General features: G+C 42.8%; 1 protein-coding gene and 1 long non-coding RNA gene across 6 annotated transcripts; both read right to left on the bottom strand.

Moving 5' to 3' along the window:
• Positions 1–3,576: 3,576 nt before the first annotated feature.
• On the bottom strand, positions 3,577–4,710 carry LOC101781905 (adenylate isopentenyltransferase 3, chloroplastic). Its single transcript, XM_004987188.3, has one exon. The coding sequence runs from the start codon at positions 4,677–4,679 to the stop codon at positions 3,642–3,644; it is 1,038 nt and encodes a 345-aa protein (XP_004987245.3). The 5' UTR covers positions 4,680–4,710; the 3' UTR covers positions 3,577–3,641.
• Positions 4,711–8,236: 3,526 nt separating this feature from the next.
• Positions 8,237–10,301, bottom strand: LOC101777874. Of its 5 annotated transcripts, none has more exons than XR_001163168.3 (5): positions 10,124–10,301; positions 9,830–10,038; positions 9,634–9,727; positions 8,701–8,797; positions 8,237–8,610 (listed from the first exon to the last, which is right to left on the bottom strand). It is a non-coding gene; the product is annotated as an uncharacterized LOC101777874 (long non-coding RNA). The 5 variants fall into 5 exon arrangements; XR_002676114.1 differs by having other exon boundaries at positions 9,930–10,038; positions 10,124–10,300; XR_002676113.1 differs by having other exon boundaries at positions 9,930–10,296.
• Between the last annotated feature and the right edge of the window lie 9,879 nt (positions 10,302–20,180).

Raw genomic sequence — 20,180 nt, forward strand, 5'->3', positions numbered from 1 at the left:
AACTAATACATGTGCTAGTCTAATATTCATGTGTGTCCTCACATGAACTCCGACTAGGGACAACTTTAGAATAACCATACAAGTAAAGAGTTTCACATATAATTCACATAATTGCAAATCAATTCAAGTAGCCTTTAATGGATATTCAAGGAACACAATATAAATCATGCATACAAATGGAATATCATCATCTCTATGATTGCCTCTAGGGCATACCTCCAACACTTGGGGATGAGGCCTTATCTGTTGCTACTGCCGTTGTTGATTGGGGGTGTCTGCTTCACTCTCTTTCTCATCTCTAGCAGCAGTGGGCCGCTCCTATCCCCGAGCAGTCCTCCCTGCTCGTGGACTTCCCCCTTCTCCATGGCACGGAACCTCACGTTCGCGGGCCGCGGAGATCCGTCCATCCTTGTATAACTTTTTCCTTTTTTGGACGTGACGGCCGTGTACCTCCCTGTGTACCTCCCTGTGTAACGCTAATTTAACCCTTTTTTGGATGTGACGGACATGACAGCCATGTACTACTTTTTTAGAGTACTTGGCTCCTCTTTCATTCTGCGAAAGGTTCCCGTGCAGGGAATATGAATAAAGGATGGTGTTATCTTGTTTTTTTATTCCCGGTATGACACCACCTTCCGTACTTGTCACTACAAGAAATCTTCTGACCAGTGATGAACCAAAAAGTGTCATAAATGCTTTTTTTGGGTCATAAACCATGATTTATGATGCGGGAGTGACAAAAAACCTTCTTCATTAGTTGAGCATCATAAATTGCAACTAGTGATGTTGCTTATTTTGGTGCGTCACTAAGATAATGATGAATGAAAATTCATCCCACATGTCATCATAAAACTATTTTGGAGGTTGCGCCGCGTTGGACAAGAATCCAACGTGGCTCCAATGTGGCAGGGGTGTTATGATGATTTCGGTTCATCACAAATTCAAGCATGGTCCATGTAAGGGATTTTATGAGCCCAATTTTGTTGGGCCATTTTTAGCCCATTTTAGATTTTCGCGCTATTCTTTGGGTCGGAAAATGTTTGTTGCACGCCGTATTAGGCCTTTTTTTCTGAGCCCTAGCCCATTTAATGAAGAGCAATTATTACATTTCACAGTACCATATTGGACCCTTTTTTCTGGGCCCTAGCCCATTATTGCATTTCGCAGTGCCATATATTCAATTTTGGCTGTTGATCACCATTGCCATCATAGATATAAAAATAGCTCATTTCCAACTTCCATATTGTTCACATCACAATCAATGAATAGTTCACCAGTAACAATAATGCAACATAGAACAAGTTCAACATCAAGAATGCAACATACAATAAAATTACATCAGCAACACACAACAAGTTCACATGCAACATACTTCAATCTAGCTTTGACTGGTGCTGAAGTGAATCAGGCTAGAAATCAGAGTATGCAACTACTCTGTGGTGTTCTTCAAAGCTTCAAGCTCTTCTGTCTAAGACTTCAATGTTGTTTCTTGCATTTCAGTCCTCAATTTCAGTGCACCCATCTCAGATTCCTATTCACCAATCTTTTGCCGAAGTTGTGCCCCCCCCCCCCCTTGTTTCTCACTCTCAAGATCAGCTTGGATTTCTTCTACCTAGAGCGCAGTCTAAACCCTAGTCCTTTTCTTTAAGGGTGGGTGAATGAAAGCAACCTCCCAAAATATCCTAGATTGGACAACTTCATCCACTGCTTCAGCAGCAGTGTTTGGTTGGTCATCTCTAGGTTGGGCAATAATTTGTTCCATCTGAGCTGGTTGAAAAAAATGTGGCAATAGGGCTAATATAGTTGCAAAAGGTACAAATTACCACAATCGAGATTTGGTTGCAAGCCGTTGCAATTATCTTTGTGGTAATAGGTGCATTGCAACCGTTTTTTTGTTGTGTTGCAATACCTGGTAATTGCCATGCAATTAAAGTGTTGCAATAAATAGTTGTTTCGTGGCAACAATAAATTAGGAATCAAAACAATAATAATTATTTTGTGATGGAATTGAACCCATGACCTCCTAGACAACTAAATATACAATCAATTACCACTACACTAAAAAAACAACTTTGTTGTATATATCTCTAATAATGATGTTTAATCCCTCTCTTCAGAATGATATGCACAAAAAATGTGGCAATAGATAAAGAACGTTGAAATAGTGTGCATGTATTACAACAGTACTTCCCTCATGGCAACCATTTATTTTTTTCGTTGCAATATAGACCAAGATTTTGCAACGAAAGTTAAGATTATTACAACTTAAGAAATTCGTAGCAATATTATTAACTAATCGCAACCCTTTTGTGAATAGTGGCAATAATCGCTACCTTTTGCAATGAAATTCGAGATTATCGCAACGGAAGATATTCGTTGCAACTTTATTGTCATATTGCAAACATTTATCAAAATGGTGGCAATAACACCTATCTATTGCAACAAATTTTATTTTGTTGCACTGTGTTCTGTGGTAATAGAGTAAAAATCAAGTAGTGCCCTTACTCACCTAAAAGGAGGACGAGAGTCCTCTCAACACACAATAACGAAGAAGAAGAGGAAAAGAGGATCTTCTCCCTGCCATGCTCGCGGGCTTCCCATCTGTCTCACGACCTCACTGTCTGCTCTGAGAACCGTGTGGAGGCTGCAACGTGGCCGAACTTTGTAGCCCCGTCAAGGTCGACATGATCCTGTAGTAAATATATTTTTTAATTTATTTGAAAAATATCGTTGGCGATAATTTATTTTGTAATTGTAAATATTTTTATGCTTTATTTATTTATTAATATTATCTAAATTAATATTTATTTATTATAATATTTTTAAAAAATATTTTCTGTGAATAATCTTTGTCTACATGTGTTATATATTACCCATAGTTGCAATTGTACGAAGAACAACGATTTTGTTCTTCCAAATTTATCAATAAAATGAAACTGTACATGCTAATTGCTATCATACAAATTAAATAGATATCCAAATAGAAATCGAAATTCAAGCTATATGAATCTGAATTCGCATTTGACAACATCCGAATCTGAATTCGCATTTGACAACATCCGAATCTGAATTCGCATTTGAGTAAAAACGTGATTCCATCCTAGATGCGAGCCCAAACCGCTGCCGCGCCAAGCTCACATTGACACCTAGTTACTCGTATCGCTCAGACCTAGCACTGCCTGCACTTATTAGTTCTTCATGCATGGCAGTAGGCCTGGGCTGAAGAATAGAAGCAAAAGAGAAAGGCCTAGTCAACCAGCTGGTCCTGGCCCACGATCAGAAATTTTCACATTGAAATTCCTTTAATCAACAACGGCAAAGATGCATAATCATATCATAATATAAGAAAGACGCTGTTACCAGATCTGCAAAAACAAAAGAGTGGCTGACCTCGTTTCAATAAGCACATGTTCAAGCTGTAATAGTCCATGCTGAAATTTCAGATCACTTAACTCTTGAAATTAATCGATGCGACAGCTTATTCGATAAAAAAACAAACGAATTAACTACAATTAATTAAACAGATTTACTACTACTATTTAATTACATGCATACGAATCTCACATTAGTTCGACAAACCTATTTCTTTTAAAAAAATATTAGTCCAAACGTTTGGTCAGAGCCAACAGGTCACATATAGCTCAAACCGCCGCAGCAGCTGCCTTCATTCCAAGGAACACACGGGCACGGCCCGGCACCACCGCTGCCTTCTCAAGCTGCTGGCCGCACCACTCCGTCGTGCCAGCGCCCGCCATGGCCACCTCTTTGGCCGCTGCCGCGACCAACCCAGCCTTGCCGTCTGTCGTCTGACCATTACGGCCCAGAAAGGTGGCCACTGCCCTCGTGGCAGGCCCCGCGACGTCCGCCTCCCACGCGGCGCGCTCGGTTTCGGGGTCCCTGGCCACGCTTGTCTTCAACATGAGCACCGCCGTGGCGTCGAGGCGGCGGAGGCTCCACCTTGAGATACCGAGGAGCCGGCGAATCTTCCGCAGCTGGCGGCGCACCAGCCCGCACGTATTGGCCTTGATCTCGTCGACGGCTACAGAGAGCAGCTGCGCACGCAGTTCGTCGTCATCACCGTCCAGCTCCCCCACGGCCTCCAGACGGAAGTACTTGTCCATCTCCGGCACGCCGATGGCCCTCCGGATGCCCCGGGAGTAGTCGGCGTCCGGCTGGAAGATGCCCCGGACCTCGTCTACGAGCCCCTGCTCCAGCATGCAGTCCACGCGGCCGCGGATGTACCGGTCCAGCACCGGCAGGTCGCCGTCCACCCAGAGGAAGCAGCATTCGTAGCGCCGGCGGAACGCCGGCTCCCAGTCCAGCAGCGCCTCGAGGTACCTGTTGGAACCGCCGGCGATGATCGGGATGCGGCCCCTTGCGTGGATGGACCCCACGGCGCGCGTGGCGTCACGGCAGAAGTCGGCGGCGGTGTAGTCAGCGTCGGGGCTCACAACACCGATGAGGTGGTGTGGCACGCCCCGGCACTCCTCTGCAGTCACCTTGTTGGTGACGATGGCGAGGCCGTCGTGGACCTGGATCTTGTCGGAGTTGACGACCTCCCCGCCGAATCGCAGTGCGAGGTCGACTGCCAGCTTGGACTTACCGGTGGCCGTGGCGCCAATCACTACCACCACCTTTCCCTTGCCACCGCACGCCATCGCTCCATTTGTGCCGTCCATGGGTGCAAACAATCCTTTGGCAGCGAGTAGTAATCTCCTTGTTGTAAAAGCTGAAACTTAGTACGTGAGCGCATGCGGCACGCACATATACAAACCAAATTGAGATGGGTCTCGCTTTTATAGGCGTGCCTACGCATGGTTCCAAGGACATGCAGTCGCTGCCGTAATGCTCATCACTTCATCAGCGCGGCGCGTGGGTTCTTTCTCTCGCGCTGGGGCGTCACACGATACGTTCTGCAGAGAAACGCTTCATGCATCATCACCGGAATAGTCGCTACCTACTTGTTGGATGGGACTCCAACAACGATGAACGTTCATATAAAGTTCCTTGGGGTCCAATTCAAATACTTTTCAAGTATTCTCTTCGTCCTTGTGGTATGTCGACTTTTTTTTTTGAGACCAGTGCAGTGTGTCAACTTGTAACGTCGTCCAATGGTGTTCTGTGCGGAAAAAATACCACGCAATTGACGAGTTTATACTGCTCGTTCCTCGGGAGCTTTGATTTGTCGCCGTGAAAAGGACCGGAGAAGCTGCCGGCTTGGTACGTTGCAGAGGACAAGACCAGGTCTCGGAGCAGTTGTGATAGCCAGCAGTTCCTGTAGGTTGCGTTGGCTATTTCTTCCTTGCATCAGCATACCTAGTCTAACTTGGTCGCATTGTGCATCTAGATGCAGGACCATCGATGGAATACATATTGATGGGGCTCTGGTTCTGAATTTCATGCATCTATGTTGATGGTGTTTTTGTTCATGGGCTTTATTTTTGGAAACAAACATAGTGGAGAAGAAATAATTTGCTTGCGGATGGGTCAGAGGATCGAGGGTAGGTAGCGTATAGTAGACAACTTTTGTCAACTCTTTGACGGTGTGTTTGCCGCATATTGGCCAGATATTTCAAGGGTCATTGTAAATGTTAACACAGTCTCAAGCTTCCGAAATGTGCACAAAAGAAATATCGGCAGTTTAGGATGTATCAGTGAATATGTGATGATGGCTAAATTATTAAACTTGTTATGGAATGTCTACTTTCATGTCACTAGTTCACAGCTATGATAGATGGTCAATCAGTGCAACTACCCCAAAACATATGGTGCATGATGGGATTTCATTATTACTTCTCAAAATAAAACATAAAAGATAACTTCTATATATGACAAAAGGAGTCTTGAAAATATACTCTAGTCACTCAAATAGCAGGGTCGCTAGAATAATTGTGCGGTTCATCATGGAGTTCATTTCATTTAGGCCATGTTTAGTTACTCCCAAATTCCCAACTTTAGCACTATGCAAAAAGAAGATTTCCCATCACATCAAACTTGCGGTACATGCATGGAATACTAAATGTAGATGAAATCAAGTTCCACAGTTTTGTTGTACTTTGCGAGACGAATCTTTTAAGCCTAATTAGTCAATATTTGGATAATATTTCACAAATACAAACGAAATGCTACAGTTGCGCATTTATGGCAAAATGCCAATTTTGCCACTCCCAAATTGGGAACTAAACAAGGCCTTACATTCTACCAATCCACTTACTCCCTCTATCCTGAAATACAAGATATCCTAAAAAAATTTACAATATATTAGCAGGGTAGAAAAAACGCATGTACCCATAAATTATACGAGGGGAGTTATGTTAAATGGCTCTTTTAATGGCAATTGCATATAACAAGGAACTTGAACTTATTTTAGTAATAGTCCACAAATCAGCCACCTTATCTTATCAATCGGGAAAAAATTACTTGAGCAATCATTCAAATGTGCCTAAAGTGCCTTGTATCTAACGACAAATTTTGAACGCTTGAATGCTTTGTATAGCTACGTTACGGAGCGGAGGGAGTATGTCGGTTCAGAGTACACGTACTATGCGTGACATTTTTTTTTTGACCGGACCCGTGGAGGAGTTCCCTGCAGCGACATTTGTATGCGACGACTATTGGTGGAGCTGTTTACTAAATGTTCCTTGTATTTTTCTTTTAGTAATTCAGTATTCTATATACGTCAAATCAGTCTAACGGGTCCTATGCACGTAGTTCCGAAACTTGTTACCTTGGTCACTCCGCTCGCCAGTAAAATCTAGAGCTCGAGCTCTTTTACGGTGCACTACTACCAGACGGTACTATATTCTTTTCTGACATGGTACAATTGTAATTAGCACGCTCCCCCCCCCCGGACACCATGCCGCGCCTCCACCACCCGCTCGCCGCCCCGCCGGTCGCGCCACCACGCCCTCTGCCGCCCCGCCCGTCGCACCGCCACCGCCGCCTCGCCGGCCGCACGTCGCCCCCGCCCATCGCGCCGCCACCGCCAGCGCTCAGCCACCGCCGCCTCCGACTTCTCCAGGCGGCCTTGGGCGGCTCCTCCTCCTCCTGCTCCCTTCCCACTTCCCAGCCCGCCGCTGCCGCCTCCAGCTTCTCCACGACGTATCGAGGGACTAGGCAGTCGCTTGCTTGGTTTCCAGATTGGCCCTAAAACACCTTGCTCTGAGATAATTGAGATGATTTTTACTGTCCTGTCATAAAATTGCAATGACTCTATGCAAATATGACCCCTGCTGCGCATGGGTAGAGTGCGCAGTGCAACACTGACATTGTTTGGCAGTAACTTTGAAGTTGATTATGGGTCCGAGGAACAAGCCTTCATAGTCTACAAAACATTAGCAGTTGGCAAGGAGGTAAAGTAGCCGTATTCTACTAGCACTTCTTAACAAATGATGATCTTTGACTCAACTGACGTTTGTGGCTTTGTATTGCAGTTGCAGCCTGACAAGGTCAAGAGGGAGATGACTCTATCAGGCAGCAAGCTTGCCGTGTTAGTATATCCTGTTCTGGCATCTCTAACTGATATGCATTGCTGTACCAAGGCTAAGACTGAAGTCCCCTCATTTATGAATTCAGGCACTTTGCAGCAGTAGATGCCCGGTTTCTGCGAGCATCCTTCAGCGCATTTGTTGATCTGATGGGACTTGCGACGAAGCTTGTCGAAGAATATGGTGTGGCCAAGGAAGGGCATTCTTGAGGAACAATCTCATGCACGGCACGCTTGTGAGCACTTTGGATAATCTGTATCAGTGGAAATGCTTTTAGGTTTGGCAAGCTAATGTATCAGTGTATTTGCTCTTCATTAGTCCAGCCCTATTTAGAACAGTGAAATTTTTTTCTGCATATTCATGTGAATTCAACTTTACAGCATTAATGTGAAATCCACAGATAAGAACAGGTCACATCCCGTTGTGAATATGCTTGTGCACAATTTTGTTCTACTTCGTATAGAAATTTCAAATCATGATATGTTCTCGATAGGTAATCATGGATTCTGCCTTGTGCAGTCGTGCCTTCGATCAGGTTGCCAATGGCCACCCAAAGTTTTAAGTGAAATCGTTCTAACAGGACGAGACAGTTCAGGTCTGCCCATTATCGTCGATGTGAATTGTGATCACGATGAAATGCGCCCTACGTTCACGGCATGTTGAATACTTTGCTTGCTTGTGAGCATGGTTGCTCCCTGCAACTAGTGGAGGCGCTGCGAACCACTCGAAAGGAGCTCTGTTTGCACATGTACCGTGTAACCGTGATAATATTTGACAGCTATGGATGATTCTAATATATTACATTTGGAATCCCAAACCAACAGCAGTATGCAGGGGCGCTGGTACAGCAGGAAAGCAGAACAAAGTGTGGAACTTTATGTACAGAGAAAAACTGACTTTGTAGATGCATCAACATACAACGAGGATGCCTCAGAGGCATTGTTATCCTGATTCTGCGTTGCTGCTACTTCAATCCCGAAACTATGATGTCGCGCAGCCAGAGCTTTTAGGTAGCAGCTAGTGTTCTTCATGAAGCCACCATCTAGCTCCAATAGTTGATTGCATATGAGCAGTCCAGTCCCTCAGTCATCTTCTAGATCACTGAAGGATACATCTTCCTCACCTGCGCAACAGAAGGAGCATGCACCACCTTCATTTACTAGTTGTTTAATATACCAACAATAAGATGTGAAGTGGAGGGTCATTTAAGTACCTTGTTCTTACTGTCCTGATCAATTAATGGTTGTGTTGCTTCTGTAATAGGTTAGTCCTCGATGAATATATTGCTCTATGCCAGTTGGCACCCCCAGCTGCAATAATGATGGATCAAAACTTTAATTAGTAATTATATAGGCAAGCTCATGCAAATAATTATTGTATCATGCAGATAGTAGATGCACGCATACATGACATGCGCAGGACGATCCCGGACGACAAACGGATGTTCACAAATGGCTTAAAGAAAAATCCATTTAAAGATTACATTTCATTTTTTTCCGTGTTTACTTCATTATCTATGATGATCGAATATTCCAATCCAATCACGTTCTTTTCATTTCTATGTGGACATCACTTGTTTAGATGTTAATAGGAACTCACTTGTTTAGATGCTACTATTCATCCAATCATGATTCATTTTATTTCTTCATTCGGTCTTTAATATTCATAGTAGAGAAGGCTCTTTCAACTGTTGTTGCCACTGGCAAAATCAATGCAAGTTCAATGGGACGATACACCAAACTTAGCAAGACCAAAATCTCCAAGCACATCACAGTATGTCAGGTCAGACTTTCAGTTTATCATCCTAAGACCTAAGTCAACCACCCCAAAAGTTTTAGCAGATAAAATGAAGATCTTGCGGCTCTGCATCCCATTGCCATATGAAATGAAATTGCTACAGCCTACATGTTCCTTCTTCTCAGAAGAAAAAAAGAATCTGCTACTGAATTCACACCAAGCGAAACAACACTGTACCTACTAGATAGAAATCAATCCCCTTTTCTGGACAGGAACTAGGTTTGCTGCCAGATCCAATTCTCTCTATTAGTTTGATATCTAATTCGAATTACTTCCAACCACCAATTAAGCAAATCGCAGAAGCTAAAACGGATCAATTACCCAGAGATACAGGCTTCTGAATCATTACCAATACTCGCACCAGAACAGGAGCTGGTCAGCCCGGCCGGGCCGCTGCTCGATCGCCTTGAAGCACTCCAGCGCCGGCGTATCCGACCAGCAACCTGCAGCCACACAATAAGCAGATGAGCCCGGCACAGCCCTCTTCTTCCAGGAACAGGGACCAGACACAATAGGAAGCACCGCACGACGTCCAGAAATTCCACCAAATTTCAGGCAAGAACAGCGTGGGGGCGTGGCCGCGTGGGCGCGCGGCAGGCGGGGGCGCGGGGCCCGGGGGGTGAAGGCGACCGGCGAGGCGGCGACCTGGTGGGTGGCGGCGAGCCGGCGACCGACGACGACGAGTGCAGGGGAGGGGCAGGAGGCGGCGCGGCGCCGACGGGTGCAGTCCGTGCGGCAGGAGGTCAATTCGAGGCTGCGGGGTGGAGGGTGACGTGGGTTCAGGGAGAAGGAAGGTGCGGAGGGACTGGTCGCGCGGACGGAAAAGCTTGGGGCAGTACCGACTGTCGAGTAGAGGACGGTCGGCGCGGACGGAGGAGCTTCGGACGGCGCTTGACTGCCCAGGATGGAGAGCGGAGGGTTGGGCGAGCCGGAGCTCGAGGCCGCCCGCCGGAGTCGCCGCCGCCGCCGCAGTGCAACCCTAGCGAGCGATGGGATATGAGAAGAGAAATAAAAAAGAAAGAAGATGATAGTTATAAAAGATTTGATATTTCAACAATATCATTTTACATCTTTCCAATTATATCCTTGTACTACACATGCTACTTATACATACTAGATTTTAGCTGTCAGATTCTTACATACGAAGTTCGAAAAGATAGAGTAGTATTGTGCATCGTAAATAAGAGACAAGTGATTTTTTACTTTGCGTGTTACCGGACACGTCTCATCGCTATTACACATCCGGCCCACCAGTTCTTTATCAGCTTCTCTAGCTATACTTTATTTATTTGATTCTTTTGGACTGAAGTGGGTATTCTCGCCCATTCATTATATATGTTATGGTAGAGGTCAGACATCTTGCTAAACTGCCTTCACATCATTCTTTGAGTTAAACCAATATATTTACGAAATTCGAGCATTTCAAGCAGGAACCCAAATTTATAAGCTGATAATTTGTATTTAACATGGAGTACAAACGTACTTAACGAGATAGCGGACCTTTAATATTTTCTTGATTGCACAATTCAAATAACAAAGAATGAGAGAGACCATATATATTGCTCCAAATAATTTATCTGCTGGATTGCTTTTCTTCCTGCCTTAACGAAATAAAATACACAGGTACTGGAATGGCAGGAAACTGTAATGCCACAGAAGTAACAGTAGAGTCGATCCATACACACTAATCACGGATGGAGTGAACGATTTGAGCAGCAACGTAGACCGAGCTACCAAGTACTTTGGTGTGATGTTCCTGTTCCTATGGTTGTTTGCCCCAGAACTGTCGTTGTGCTTGTAGCAGGGGAGGATGGGAGGCCCCTGGCTTTTATAGACCTTGTTTATATGCATGTGGAGCGCTGTAGTGCACCGCCAACTTGATCTTTTCACACGCATTCAAAGCTTATACAAGACTTGGGCCCTGTCACAAGGACGTCCAGTGCTCCGAACTGAAGTCACAAGAATCAGGTACCACACAATTGTTTAGTCTAGTTTTAGCTTATTTCGCTCACGGTGGACAGGACATTTGGGTCGAATGAAGTGGATCATATTAGAGGAAGCGACTGCAGTGAGAGGTGATTCATAAATAAAGAGTATAAAACACCTAACAAAGAAAGAAAGAAAGAAAGAAAAGTAGATCAAGCACAAACTTTAAGTTTGTCAAAAACTAGTTAATTATTTACAAGCAGTCGCATTAAATGTACATTATATGAACACAGATAGTTGAAGAAAATTACTCTGCACGAGAACAGAGAGCATATATAGTTGCATACACTGATATAGTCGGCAGTTTTGCGTATAGCATCTTCAAAATGCGGTGACGATAATAGCACTTGCACCAATATTAATAAAAAAAACTTGAGAGCATGGATGCTTAGCTTGATCCCGTGACAACGTTCCGTATGTGGACAGGCAGGGGGGTCTTTCCGATGTTGGAACGGCGATGAGGGACCAACCAAACTGTGGGCTTCATGGCTTAAAAGGGTTTGGTCTGGCCGAGGGAGTTTCTGGCCGCGCGCGGCGCTGCTCACAGAACCACGTTGGCATCCCGGAGGAACCGCGTGGGATGAGATACGCTCCGACATCCTCCTGCTAGTAGGATCTTGAATTGTTATTATTGTTTGTTGAAGCCAGGGTACAGCTTGAACGCGCGAAAGTCATGAGACCATGACTGTATATTCTCGCGCGTGTTGTCGTTATCGCAATCCTGCACTACTAGAAAACTCCCCTTTATCTACGCTATAGTAGTAACACACGCTAAAAGCGTCTCTACATTAGCATATAAGATGCTTTTTGATACAATTTCAAAAATATGTCAGAATATTACGATATTAGACACGCTTATAGTGTTATTAGTCATATAATGATATTTTTTAACACGCTATTGAAGTCGTCTCAAAATGACACGGAGTTAGACACGCTTTAAAGCATCATTATCCCTTAAACACGTTGTAAAGCGTATCAAATAATTGTCTATAGCCAGGTAAAGATGCTTTCTGACTTGATTAGAAAAACGTATCATATTGATACAAAATTTGACACGCTTTAAATAAAAAAGTATTAGAAATGTTGGTTGATCAATAAAAAAAATAGGAAAAAAATTTAAAAAGGGTGGAGCACAGGGATTGAACCTAGAACATCCATCTCTATTGATGTCACACAAATTATTGAGGTGTTTGTTGTTTTGTTAATTTTCTTGCTTTTCAACATTATTATACATAGTCATAATATAACTTTAAACATGTTTAAATTTCACATTTGTTGTTTGAATTAAGTGATTCTATTGTACCTCTAGAGTGTACCAAAATAGCACACCAAAATTGAGCTGATAAGGTAGTTGCATATAGTTGTGTGTATATGTTTCGGATCATTGCAGTTGGGTAAAGAGATGAGATAGGGTATATTAAAGCATGATTTGTTTACTGTTTTTACAATCTGGTACTTCTACAGCAGCGAAGTTGATGAGAATGTGCACCCACAGCCGAAACAGTCTCAGCACGGCAGCAAGCTAAAACGAACCAAATCTACGGACCCCCTCCTAATGAGTATGTCTATCCTTTTTTTTTGCAGTTGCAATGCTGCCTCACTAAACTTTCAGGAAGCTCTCGAGCATATGGTTGGCAACCCGGTTTCCTTTATTTGCAGAAGACCTTTCCACCAAGTGTCATTGAACAGTTTATAATGCAATACCTACCAAAAGCATTCTTTCTCAGCAAATATGAACACAGCAAAACAATAGCTCTAGGGTGAAAAAGGATGCATGAGAGAATGGCACATGATCAGGTAAAATTCAGGTAACAGTATTAAACTTAATTTGATTCACCAAAACTTTCTACTGAAAATGTAAGATTTTTCAGCTCTATCACATAGCAGATGCCAAGCACGATAACATCCATAATTCCATACCAATGGTGAGGAGAAGGTTTACTTTGAATTTTCTGAAATTACCTGCATAAATGTCGCAAAGACATCATCATCACGTAGTTTTGATACCTCAACAGATCAGGGTGCCTCTTCAGAGAATAGTCTTTTCTGTCTCTGTGCCTACAACAATATAGTGTCTATAGAAAAACCTCTACCACATCCGACACACATTCCCAAGCATAAACTCTACTTGCGTTTCATTTATTCCCTGGTGATATGGAAACAGTAAGCATGTCGTAGGCGGTATCCCCAAATAAAAAAGGAAGAAATTGAGTTAAAACATACTCGAAGTGTACTTATGAGGTTTGGGATGTCATCTTCTTGTAGATGGACCGCAAAACTGTTGTAGTTAAGCACACTTTCATACAGCATAAAAATTCCATCCTACAATGCAAGCAAGAGAGTAGATAGGTGTGAATAAGACACCGCTTGATGAAATGTTCTATCATGTCAACACCCAACAGTCTATTCATATACACATTATATTGTCCCTTGATATGCAACACAAGGAAAATGATGTTGTATACCTGAATTATGATAGGAATACATCCTTGAAGCATGCTGTCTTCCATACGCCCACTCCAGCTATCCCCTAGTAGGACACCACAGAAAACAGAGCTTGCTAGTTCCTCATAATATTTCTCAGTTCGTAAATAGTTCACTGCCATATAGAAATAATCAGCTTCATCCCTATTAAGAGTGCGGTGAGGGCTAGCAAGAATGCTCTCATAGAGTGCCATCTACATGGAAATAAAACATTGGTCAAATATGCTTGCGCTGGTAAATTCATATCACTGTGAACATGGAACAGCAAACATTAAGAATATCTGCTAGCATCCAAGATTAAAAAAACAAACCTGGGCACCATACAATTGTTGGGTCCACAATGTTTTGTTTCTGCCATCGTAAATTCTGTTCACACACTGAAACTTGAAATGTCGTCCCTATCAAAAATAACATATTAATCTCAATGCTGCAACAAAGCTTAAAGAACACACACACACAAAAAAGAAACTTGCGACATAGGCTTACTTCAAGAAGATGATTGTCAAACTCAGCTGGTAAATCATATACATATATTACTAGCCTTTTTTTTGAACAATGGCCTTAACATTGATGGAGGTACTGCTTACAATTTTCAAGTCTGGTAGCAGACTGAACTGTCTTCTACAGAATTACAACATTGCCGATATAGGATCCAACATAGGAATGCACAACAAAACAAATCTTTGTGACACTTGTGTTTGTCTTGGTTGCAGCTAGGCTGAATAGAAGTTACAGAATGGTTTTTTGCAGAATAGGAAGAGCACCAACAAAATAATACATGATGTTCAGTAGTACAAAAGACTATATTGTTCTAATCTGTTTCATCAACCAACAATTGAGCACCCATGTCAAAATTATCACGTGGGATAACTCTCATCACGGTGTGCCATGCTTCAGCTTTTGGATCTTGAACATAAAAGACTTGCTGCACTTGTGAAGAGAAAACAAAAGGATCATACTCTAATTTTTGTCCTGTGTGTATCTTTCGAGAAAAATTCACAAGGGTGAATCCAAACTCATCTTGTTGTAACCCAACTTGATGATGAACATCATACCATTCACCTTTGAAAAGCACTACCTTGTACTCTGCATATGACAATTCAATTATATCTGACAATCTACCATAATAATTCACACCATCATATGTGATGTTCACTATGCCACTATTTTGTGTCAAGCGTGCAGCTTCACGGCTCATAGTGTGGAACCTGAAACCATTAATACTGTAACCACTGCATCTCACACCACATCTGCTAGGTTTTGCAGCCAATGCTCTAACCTTTGTCGGGATACTTGTTCCATCCCCTAGGATAACCTGTTTGTATAAGGAATGATATTAGATCCATTCCATCTATTAATGGTATGGCTAAAATGCATCAATTTAAGATTTACACACCTTTTGCTCCAACCAATCAGGAAAGTGTTCATTGATCAACTTCTCTATGGGACAAGGTGTCAAATTAGATGATGGATCCATTTTGCTTTTTGTCTCTTCCAAGAATTCTCTACAACAATTGAATCAGTGTCATGTCATCAAGTTACTACAAAAATAAACATAATAGGGAGCACTATATGAACAAACCCGTGTAAATCCTCAAGTTCATCGCAATGTCGCAAGACATATCGATGCACCTGAACAAGAAGATGCTTATCAAGGTTGACAACGGTACGCTTTCCAATTGGTTCACCAGCACTATCAAACAAATACATGCCCTTTGTTTCATCAGAAGGTTTAGGATTTCTAGATGGCCTAGTAAAACGTGTAGTTCCTTCTAAAAATCTCGAACAAAAGTCCAGGCACTCCTCCATGCAATATCCTTCAGCAATTGAACCTTCTAGGTGAGCTCTATTCTTCACAAGTTCCCTTAGCTGAACAAAAATCTATATCCAATTATGGACATATGTAAGTTGCAAAAATTATTGAACAATTATTGACAGTGCAAATTAATGTAGTTGCATACCTCTCTATGGGGTACATCCACCGGTATTGAACATGACCACCAAGTTTAACTTCTTCTACTAAATGCACCATCAAATGCACGCTCACAGTAAAGAATGATGGCAAGAAAGTTCTCTCCATATCACATAGTGTCATCACAATACTCTCTTGAAGCTTTACCAACTCATCCACATCTATCACCTTGGAGCACAACATCTTGAAGTAATTAGATAATTCAACCACTATCCTCACGATATCTTTGCTAGGGTAACAGGATCGGAGCGCCACTAGAAGAATGTCATGTAGTAAAACATGATTGTCATGACTCTTTGTCCACTCAATGTAAAGTCTTTCATGTTCACACACCTAGATATGTTTGATGCATATCCATTAGGAGTCCTAAGGGTTTTTAATTACTGAGCAAAGGATCTCCTTTTTCTCTCTAGACATGGTAAAAGGTGCATCCAAAAGCGACTGCTTTCCTTCATTATCTACAACAGGATGAAGATCCTCTCGAATTCCAAGTTCAACTAAATCTAGTCGTGCATTAAGGTCATCCTTTGTTTTATGACAAATAGCCAACAAAGTCAAGATAAAGTTGTCACTCACATTTTTCTCTAAGTGCATTACGTCTAGATTGTGTCTTAATCTATTGTGTTTCCAATATGGTAGCTTGAAGAAAACTGACATCTTTTTCAACCAATCTTTAGGATTCTTCTCCTTAGCACCACTCCCATCTAACTCCTTATTTTGTCCTTTTATTTTACACTTGCATTTCGTAGCACTTTCAACAGCCACTTCCTTATTCTTGCCTTTCTTGTTGTCCTTATTTGTTGTGCACACCTTTTTCCCTAGCACAAACTGATGAGGACATCAACCCCTACACAGGACCTGCTACTCCAACGGAACCAGCACCAACGTCACTTCCCACTACACCAAATCCAGAAACGTTTCAAGGTCCAATAACGCGAGCCCGTGCACGTGACCTGAATTATGTGATCCTTTTAAGGAATGAAGAAGAAGATTCTGTCCAGGAATGACAACCTGAACGCCATCTATGGAAGCCAATAAAGGGTGCTGCGCCACCTATCTTTTGGAAAGATTGTTTCCATGTAATACGTAGCTATTTTAGAAAGGTTAGGTGGGGATTTCAGCCAAAGATTCATGCTGGACGAAATTCCCTCCCCACCTTTCTCCTATTTAGTCCTGCTCACGCCCCCTTGGTTTGGCGGGTTTTCTTTGATAAGTTTAGCCATTGTGCAAACGTCCTGTACTGCAGTTGTGCTCAGCAGCCACCTGTGGACAGCCATTGTGAACCCCAATTCGTGAGTGATTGATATTCAGTTTTGCCTTCATCTTGTTCTTGCTTGTTCTTCGATTGCTTGCGGGAATAGAACCTCGTGTTCAGGTTGATCTTGCCATCAGCAAGGTCAATAACCATTTGGAGTTGGTTCAGCGATTGCTAAGGCGCCACGACCTGTTCGTTTGTAGTCGGATCGCAAGAGTCACCTCCTCCACAAATCGAAGTTATCCCTCTCACCGAAAGATCGGGCACTCCAGCTCTATCACAAACTTTTTCCCTTCTAACATTTTAACAACAGTAGTGGCACTCATTGTTTTAGGTGCAAGTTCAGTCTCTATCGAGCCATCAAACTGCATCCTTTGCCTTCGGTATCTATGATTTTCTGGTAGCCATCGACGATGACCCATATAGCACAACTTTTTACCATTCTTCAGGCGAACTGATTTTGTCGTTGGACCACAAGAAGGACATGCATATGTACCACCTGTGCTCCATCCATATAGGTAAGCTAATGCTTGAAAATCATTTATAGTCCACAATAGTGCAGCTCGGAGAGGGAATTCCTTTTTCGAAGAGGTGTCAAATGTTTCAACTCCATCCCACAACATAAAAGCTCATCAATCAGGGGCTGCAAATATACGTCCACATCATTACCTGGAGAACCTGGTCCAGGGATGATCATTGGCAACATAAAAGATGTTTGCTTCATGCAGATCCAAGGTGGTAGGTTGTAAGGAACGAGCATTACAGGCCATGTACTATGCTTTAAATTCTGATTCCCAAAGGGGTTAAATCCATCACTTGCAAGACCAAGGCGTACATTACGAGCATCTTCTGCAAATTCATGATGCCTAGCATTAAAGTCTTTCCAAGCTTCACCGATCTGCTGGATGTCATAGTTTTCCATCTTTCGTATGGCCCTCCTCATGCCATCGCATATCATCTGAAGTTTTGGTAGTTGAAAATAACCTTTGGATCCTAGGTATCAATGGAAAATACCGCAACACTTTTGCTAGTTTCCTTTTCCCCTTAGGTTTAGCTGATGAGCCATTCTCCTTAATATCTTTCCAACGAGAGCTCTCACACACATGGCAAACATCCTTTTTGGCATGTTCACCTCGAAATAGCATGCAATCTTTGGGGCAAGCATGGATTTTCACATAATCAAGACCTAATCCACGGATGATCTTCTTCGCTTCATAATATGTCTTAGGTAGATTTGCTTTAGGAGGTAGCGCAGAAGATAGTAGTCCCAATAGTGCTCCAAACAATTCTTGTGACCAACCATTTAAGCACTTCAAGTGATATAAGTGCACCAAAAATGACAGCCTTGAGTATTTACAACCAGGGTATAACGTTACGTGTGCATCCTTCAAGAACCTTCCATATATATTCTGATCCCTCCTCGAATCATCACCATGAGCTGGATTCACAATATCCTCTAGGGCATTATGTTCCATATCTGCAAATCCTGACTGAAAATCATCTGCTTCGCCTTGAGGCAAACCTGCGGCCCTACCAAATGCAGCATGTAGCAGTTCTTGCATGCTATCTGATTCTCCATCCCGGCGACCTTGTACTATACCCGAAGCAGGCAACATTATGATATTTGGCACATCAACAAATGCAATTGATGGTCTATCATAATTCTCACCATGATGAACCCAAGTAGTATAACCTTGAAGAATACCGTCACACCGATGTGTCCTAACTTCATCACGACTTTGGGTTATTCTATTCTTGCACTTTTTACATGGACACAATATCTCACTATCACGTGGAAGGTCCCAGTAAGCAAAAGCCAAAAATTCTTCAACACCATCTTCATATGCGGTCTCCCATCTTGATTTTTTCATCCAACTTTGATCCATCACCCTATGTAAGGAGCTGTTAAATTTAAATAAAACATACCAGCTGCTTTAATTTGCAGTAATACGAAATTCATGTACATGCTTCACAAGCCCATATCAGTGAAAAAAAGACCTGAATTCTGCTCACCATTTCCTGGAGGTCACTGGGATATACACAAACAATTTTGACTTGTCTTTGAATACAAAGAATGGTTTCCCTGTCAGTAGTAGAGGCCAACAATGTGGCAAAAAAGCAGGATCTCTTTTATGCATACAAATTAACCGATGAGGATAAGGAAGAGATTGAGAAGTTGTCAATGATCCAAGGATTGAGGAAAGGGTTCGTTACTCAAGATGTTAAGTAGTAAAAGTCCAAGGCTCCTAATTTATTTACATTAAGGATGGCATATTACCATATCAACTTTAAAATAACTGAATATAAAAAATTTCAGTATATTGCCACACTGCCAATAATATGCATGCATTGAACTGGAGTTCCATCTTTATGCAAGACAAAATGTATACATAGTAATTTGAGCATCATGCCTGATGTCCAAACAACAAGACCTTGTACAATTCAACACTGAATAGACTAGTCTATAGGAACTACCAGAAACTTACTCTTCAGGAGAGCCCGGGAATTGATCCTGGTTTTGCTACAGTGAAAAGTCACAGGCACTAGACAACATATAATAGCTCATCTTCTCTGGGAAAAAAGAAACGAAATTCATAGATCATCTCTGAATTTGATGAATCCAAAACCTATGCATGCATTTGTCCCCTCCCAATTACCAGAATTTTGCGTCGGCAGTTCCAGGGGCGGCATCGTAGGCGGCTTCCAGGGGAGGCGAAGCCGGCTGCTTCCAGGGGTGGTGGCGCAGGCAGGAGCTTGTAGGGGCGAAGCTAGCGGGGGCTACCAGGGGCGGCGCCGGCGGGGCCTCGTAGGGGCAGCGACGCTAGGGAATACTAGGGGCAGCACCAGTAGGATCTTGCAGGGGCGGCGCGGGTGGGACCTGGGGCTAATAGGGGCAATGCTTGGGGCTTCCAGGGCAGCGACGGCGGGGGGACATCGTCAAAAAAAAACTTGGAACAAACGCGTCTAGGACAGGCTAGGATAGATGGCCAATTTTTGGCCATGGGTGCCTGGGCGGGTTTTGTTTATTTAAAACAAATTGTATTTAAACACTTGACAGATGTACATTGCTAGCTCAATGGTAAGCTTGCAAGACTCTCATATTGGTAGCTACAGTTTGATTCCTAGGAGCCTCGAGTTTTTCCTTTTTCTTTCTTTTTTCTTAAATTCTGTTGTACACTTTATTCCTATTTTTTTTATT

This window comes from Setaria italica, unplaced genomic scaffold (genome assembly GCF_000263155.2).
Source record: "Setaria italica strain Yugu1 unplaced genomic scaffold, Setaria_italica_v2.0 scaffold_10, whole genome shotgun sequence".
Classification (NCBI taxonomy): Eukaryota; Viridiplantae; Streptophyta; class Magnoliopsida; order Poales; family Poaceae; genus Setaria; species Setaria italica.